Here is a 7,153-nt window from a genome sequence, read left to right as displayed (position 1 = left end):
CACCTGAAGGCTGCAAAGCAGCCAAAAAAAGGGGGGAGCAGGTTGAAAGAGCAGATTGTAGAGTAACGTGGATGTAAGATGTGTTCGTAAAGTTTAAAGTCACTTTAATTTCTCTCGTGTTGTGGAATACGTTATTCTAACTCAAACAGGTTCATTTTGTCTTCTTTATGATAGATTATGTTGTTCTTGTGATCAAACAATGAATAGGATTTTTTTGTTTATTTGTTTGTTTGTTTCAAATGTTGTCAGACAACAGCCAGACAACAGTGAAAAATCTCCTACTCATTATCTGATCACAAGAACAGCATAACCTAGGTTATTGTTTGCTCCCTTGTTGTGATATTCCAAGACAACAATAACTCTGAATTCTCCTCAGGATTGAAAATTGCAAACAACCTGGTTTTCCAATGTTATTCTTGCAGCAGCAGCAATATCCTTACACAGCTGTGTTCCTGCATATTTGGACATTTAATGCACTTCAATTGCTCACAAAGCCAGCAATTTTGTTGCCATGGCACTTGTCCTAGTGGCGGACTGACTGAGTCATCCTAGTGAATGGGTTCACAGCCCTCCGACTGTTAAATATTGGCGTTAAAGAGTCTGTTCTCAGACATGGAGCTCTGTAAGACGTGTACCCAAAACTCACCAAAGCCTGACTAATGTGACTCACCAGGTTAACTTAAAGTTTGGGTCAAGGTAAAAGTGGAGTGGTGTTAACATACTGTGGATCTCCAGTCACCAATAAGGGAATGGGATTGCAATTTTGTTTATAATTTTTTTTTTTTTTTTTTTTAGCATTATTTCAAAACTTCAGTTGTAATTGTGCCTTTGTTGTGAAAAATGTAGTTTACCTAATAAGTTCTACAAGTGAATCAACATAAAACATTACACCTGTTGTGTGTAACATGTATCCCTTTATTTAAAATCCTCTGTTGGTGAGTTGTTATTGGATTGGGTACAGTCACAGACTGAGAGGCAACCTGTGGAAGGTGATGAGGGCCAAAGACTGTTTGGGACTAAGCCATATGAAAAAAATCTCTGACACTCTAGGACAGACTTGAAAGTGACTGCTGTTTCTTAGTCACCTAATGCTTCATTCTGTTTTCTGCTTGTGGTGCTTGTATGTGCTGCTGTGCTACATGCCAATTTATTTTGCAGTGTATCGCTATTAGTAAGTTACTGTGCCTATGATGATTTCTGCAATTTTTGTTTGACCTTTAATAAAACACATCATTGTGAACCTCTTTCTGTGTGTGTGATCTTTCAAATGGGTTTCTACTATTTACCCTTTGTATGACTTGATATTTTGATGTATGAAGTTTCGCTTTTCAGCATAAGTCATCGATGACTAATGACTATAGGTTTTCAGTGTATTGAAATAATCCATGTGTCCAAATAATTTTATATAATTTGAGTACTTTTTCAAGCTTCAACAATACACAAACACAAAAATATGAATCATATTGTTTAGATTTTATACCTTGTTGAATAATTTAACAGGTTTAAAAACTGTTTTCACCAGCTTCTCATCAACGTTCAAGTCTGCTGCACCAACTACTACCGCTGCATAACTTAATAGTTTTACTATACTCAATGTAACAAGTAATTATTTTTGATAGTGTCTTGCATTAAAGAGCAGCCAGTCAATCAATCAAAAATTAAATGACAGCACCTGTAAGTGATGAATTAGTTTGGTGAAAGCATTTGCGTAAAATATTTATTTATGTTGTTTATTTAACAGGGGCAGAGGACAATATTTTATTTGTAGCAGGTGACCTGAAAGCTCATTTTCATCTATCGTCTCTAATGAAATAAGGAGTAAGTTACTGTGTTTACATGGTCTTCAGTGTCCCGGTTTTGATTGGTTTCTTGAGGTATCCCTAAAGTGCGGAGCCGCGACTCTAACTCACTAATTCTCAACTCCATTTTTGCCGTCATCCTGAATCTATGACAAGAAGTACGATCATAAAAGGAGGCAGAGGAGGAACCAGACATGGATCACACAGGACAGTCTGTTAATCAAGGTGAATAACAGAGACAGGTAACACACAACACAACCATCAGAGACCAGACCTCCACATATAAAATATGTTTTGTACAGACGTTTTGTAATTTGGACCAGGATAGACCAGAGGTCTCCACATCCGGTCCTGGATGTTTCCTGATTCAAATCAGTGACTCCTGATCAGACTTCAGCAGAGCATTAGTTCGAGCTGATAATTTGAATCAGGTGTGTTGGAGCAGGTAAAACATCTAAAGCATTCAGGACAGTGGCCCTCCAGGACTGTATTTTTCAGATATGAACATGTTTGTAGCAGAATCGTATCAGTGAATTGTATAATGAAAATAAAGCTACTGTAATTTCTTGTAATATCTGAGGTGTTTTTAATACTTTTACTTAAGTAATATTTTGACAAAGCTACTTTTACTTGTATTGGAGTAATATTTGACAAGGAGTATCTGTACTTTTACTCAAGTAGTGAAGTTATGAACTCTGTCCACTTCTGGTAATTTGTCCAAACTTTTGTATAAAATTCATAGCTCTATTTGTGCTCGCAGAGGGGAAGACTTTATTCTGAAAAGCAGTTCGGCGGAAGCCTGGCTCTCGTTAGCGGAAGTCAAGCTGTTAGCTTCAGGAAACCCGCTGGTGAGAAAAAAAAAAGCTTTTCTTTCTGTCATCAAACCAACCCAATGCGGACTGAAGCACAGACTGGAACCACAACAAACTTCAGCCAATGGACCCCCGGATCTGAGTCCTGAATCTGCGGGAGGGTGGGGGCTATAGATAGTTCACCCGCTTTCCCAGACGTCGGGCCAGAACCAGGCCCAGACTCCCTGACGGACAAAACCACACCTGAGTTTGGCGACGCCGGCGGACAGGCATGTTGTCTGAAGGGGGGGTGTAATGTGTTTCTCGCTGTGTGTGGCCGGGCAGCAGCTCCCCGGTACTTGTGGTCGATGTGGAGGCTCGAGCATGGGGCAGCCGCCTAGCACCGCCGCAAGCTAACACCGGAGTGAACGGCCATCAACTTTTACCCGCTAACAGCGACGGAAAATCCACAAGTATGAGCAGAAGACTCGGGTTTAGTGGATGAAGAGGGGTTATTTCATACTGTGCAACATTTGTCACTTCGCTTGTTAGCTATTTGAAAGGCGATAGACGTTTATGGAGCGAGGACAGCAGTGTAGCCAGGTCGTTAGCTGCTAAGTTAGCCTAGCTACCTCCGCCGCCCCAATGAAAGAGTACAAAGTTGTCGTGCTGGGCAGCGGCGGCGTCGGAAAATCCGCGCTGACCGTCCAGTTTGTCACCGGCACCTTCATCGAAAAATACGACCCAACTATTGAGGACTTCTACCGAAAGGAGATCGAGGTGGATTCGTCGCCCTCCGTGTTGGAGATCCTGGACACGGCGGGGACCGAGCAGTTCGCCTCCATGAGGGACCTGTACATAAAGAACGGGCAGGGCTTCATCCTGGTCTACAGCCTGGTGAACCAGCAGAGCTTCCAGGTACCGGTCTGTGCAGGACTGTCTCTGCCGCTGCAAACACACACAGGTGGAAAAGGTCCTTAACTTCAGGCGGTACATCTGACACCAGTCAGAGATCCACATTTCACCATATGGATCCATAAACACATCATCACATGCTTCAATCGCCAACCGCTGTCTTCTCAAGTAACTTAGTCTGAACATGTCACACAATTGTTATGAATGCTCTTCATAGTTTCCCAAAAAAAGTCTAATTTCATCCACATAGAAATTCAAAGCTAGTTATTTAATGTAGCATTAATGTAGCATTAAATCTTAAATGGAGCTGAGCCAGACTGAACCGTCTGTCATTGCAGCACTGTAATAACTAAAATGTCATTGTTCTGTGTTTTTACTAGTAGTAATACAGTAATAATTCAAAATATGATGCCTCATGGTAACCTGGGAATCAGAAGTATTATGTTGGTGGATTTGTTGTAATTGGTGTAATTCAAGAAATAAATGTTGCACTGTTTATAAACATAGTGAGGATGATGCCACAACATGGGAAAAAAAATTATAAAACGGAGGAATCTATAAAATTTTATTATGTGCTTGTGTCAAGTTATGCTAACTTGAAAGTGTACATTTAATTTTTGTCAGGTTTAAGTATACTGTCGTTTTACTGACACTTTTTTTTTTTTTTTTTTTTTTCTAGCCCTCAGAAATAGTAAAATAATAATAGAAATCTTAGTTTAAGAGGGAAACTACAGTCTCATCCTCCTTTTCATTTTACAGGACATTAGGCCAATGCGAGACCAAATAGTGAGAGTGAAGCGGTTTGAGAAGGTGCCGTTGATCCTGGTTGGGAACAAAGTCGACCTGGAGTCTGAGCGTGAAGTCGCTGGGTCGGATGGACGAGCTCTGGCTCAGGAGTGGGGCTGCCCTTTTATTGAGACGTCTGCGAAGAGTAAAACCATGGTTGATGAGCTGTTTGCAGAGATTGTGAGACAGATGAATTATTCCACGCTGCCAGAGAAGCAGGAACAGTGCTGTACAGCCTGCGTGGTGCAGTGAGGAAGAGGTACAAGTATTACTCACCTCTAGCAAGCTAGAATTAGTATCAAAGACCTCACAAACACAGCACAGTTTGCCACGTAAAAAATTTTGACAAAATGTGGTAAGATGTCACTGTGGTGCCTGTTTAAAAATGGTTCCCAAATGCAGGAGAAATGTGACACATCGATGAGTGTGGGGCTTTCAGTGTAGTGTGAGGAAGAGGAGAGATTCAACTGGAAGTGCGAAAGATGAGTGGGTGGTGCTGCTCTGCACAAACCGTTGGTTTAGTTTGTTATCATAAGATCGCAGAAAGAATGCGGTACGAAGAACACAACTGTCTGAACAGCTCAGCACTGGGAGAGGAAAAAGACCCCAAAGACTAGAGGCCAATGAAGCAGGCAGCCCTGTCAACTGAGCCGTAGAAAGAGGAAAATATGACATCCTGAAAAAGAAATTATGTTCCAAAACAGGAAGTTCGCTTGTGATTCTGTGAGGTGGCCTGTGTTAACCACTGCAAACACAAATGGCAGTTTTAAGCCCTTTAAATCTTTTGTACTGATCTGTGTGTATTTTCGCCTTTTTTTTTTTTTTTTTTTATAGATCTTTCATGTCTTGACCTTCACAACAAGCATTTTGATGAACCATGGAACAACCTGACATTGACCCTACTGACAAAAACCTGCCACATGTGGTAAAGTTTCTGTTTACAGTGGTTTTAGACTGTCAATCACAGAGCATCTGACAGGAAAGACGTCGGCCCTATTTTTGATATCATAACTGATAAGACGTTTCTGCTGCAACCTTAATGGCCTTTGTGGTGACCCAGGATGGAGTCATACAAACGGACTTGGCCATCTGTGAAAATTGCTGTCTTTATTATTGTTTTATGTTTTTTGTTTTGTTTTTGTTTTTTCACCTTTAGTCAGAGGTATCCCAGACATAATAAGGAGTGTTTGTGAGGTTGCAGCTTCTTTTTAAAGCTGCTTTAATCACTATTATATACTTTATTATTACTTGTACAATGTCTCAAGTTTGGAATTTGACAAAGTATTTCATAATATTGAAACATTTTGACTTTTAAGCATGCATAATTCAAGCAGTTTTATGCCAAGGTATACTTTCTGCTTAACTTTAAAAATCTTGTGTCAAGAACTTCTATTATTGTCCTTAATTGACACAAAAAAACAGCACTATGTATAATGAATTTTTTAAATTCAGGACACTTAAGAGGGCCGACTGTAGATTAAACATTCACCTAGTTATTCACTAGTCCGTTCTGCTGACCTGTGGGTCTAAAATTTACCATTTTTATTTTTGTAGTAGCCTGAAGCAGCTAAACTCATCTGAAAACATGCATGCTGAAAATTTAAAATGTTCTGCTAAATCAATTTCAAGTGATAAGGAAGAGCCATTTTACTGTTTTTAGCTTGAATCCATCTCTCTAAAAGGCATGATTCACATGGACGCAGGTCTTCCATTTTCAATTTTCTCAAGAAGTTCATGTAGAAGAAAGATTGTGGAATGACCAAAGGAAGCTCCCATTGCATATTGGTGGTTGACTACATAATGTGTTGCTTTAAATCCGGGAGTCGCTGATTTCTTGTCATTAAATAACTTCCGGCGCAATGTGGTTTGATAAAAGTTCTGGCAAAGCTAATCAGTTTTAACTTTGTATTTTTCTTTCTTATAGTAACCTATTTATTAAAAACTAATGAAATGGTTAGCCAGTTTTAAACTTTAATTTTATACTAGTTTTGCTTTTTGTGACTTTTAATGATTCATGGTATTTGGATTTTGCTTTTGTTTTTGTTTTGTTTTTTTTGAAGCTGAGAATTTAACAGAGCCTTAAATAATTTCTGTTGCACCCTGGTCTCATGTTTATAATTTGTCAGCTATCATCATTTGGTAATAAACATGCTGGCCTTTCTGCTTTTGTAATGGGTCACAGTTTTGTCTTGACATACACACCAATCCGATCATTATTTATTTTGGATTCATAACAAAACAAGCCAAGTTAAGTTTGTGCCTCTTCCATCCCCTGTTTTTCCCCCACGTTACAAGCAGTAACTCAGCACTCCTTCACTTGTTTCAAGTAAAGTTTAATGCAAGAGAATAACTCAATACTTGACCACATGAAATTTTTTGGTGTGACAGGTTCTCTGGGTTTCAACTGGTCGCATTATCATTATACAGGTTTTTTCCAATTGAAAAGCAAACTTTTTTCAATCCAACTGCCAAAATATGAGTCTGAGCCCACACTTGATGTTTGTTCTTACATTTGTAAAAGAAAGAAAGAGGTGAACTCTAATCTCAAATTACATTGTCTAAATATACCACCACACTTTTCACTTCCTTGTAGTGTGTTTTTGTTTTTTTTGTTTTTTTCCCCTGCAACATCTTGGCCGAGTGCACTCAGTGTTGCAGTTTGCAGGTTATTATTTTTTTTATTTATTTTTTTCTTAGGTTTGCGACACACAGGGTTTAAAGTACTCTGGCACCGTGCCGGATCTACAGCAAGTGTCGTTGGACTGCGATTAAAAAAAGATCAACATTTAAAAAAACAGCTGTTGATGCCGGTTCTTGTCCGGTTCGAGCAGTCAACAGAGTTCTATCAATAGAAGGAGAATA

At 39.4% G+C, this 7,153-nt stretch overlaps 1 protein-coding gene across 2 annotated transcripts; it reads left to right on the top strand.

Annotated features, from left to right (window-relative positions):
• The first annotated feature begins 2,611 nt into the window (after window positions 1-2,611).
• rap2c (RAP2C, member of RAS oncogene family) lies at window positions 2,612-6,452 on the top strand. Of its 2 annotated transcripts, none has more exons than XM_029512542.1 (3): window positions 2,612-3,508; window positions 4,265-4,506; window positions 5,744-6,452. In XM_029512542.1, exons 1-3 carry the CDS (start codon window positions 3,236-3,238, stop codon window positions 5,793-5,795), a joined length of 567 nt encoding a protein of 188 aa, XP_029368402.1. In that variant the 5' UTR covers window positions 2,612-3,235; the 3' UTR covers window positions 5,796-6,452. The 2 variants fall into 2 exon arrangements, with proteins under 2 accessions (XP_029368402.1, XP_029368401.1); XM_029512541.1 differs by having other exon boundaries at window positions 4,265-4,550; window positions 5,126-6,452.
• Window positions 6,453-7,153: the final 701 nt, after the last annotated feature.

The sequence above is a fragment of the Echeneis naucrates genome, chromosome 10, assembly GCF_900963305.1.
Source record: "Echeneis naucrates chromosome 10, fEcheNa1.1, whole genome shotgun sequence".
In the NCBI taxonomy this organism is placed as follows: Eukaryota; Metazoa; Chordata; class Actinopteri; order Carangiformes; family Echeneidae; genus Echeneis; species Echeneis naucrates.
Note: the sequence above shows the minus strand (reverse complement) of the source record. Positions and strands in the feature narration are given on the sequence as shown.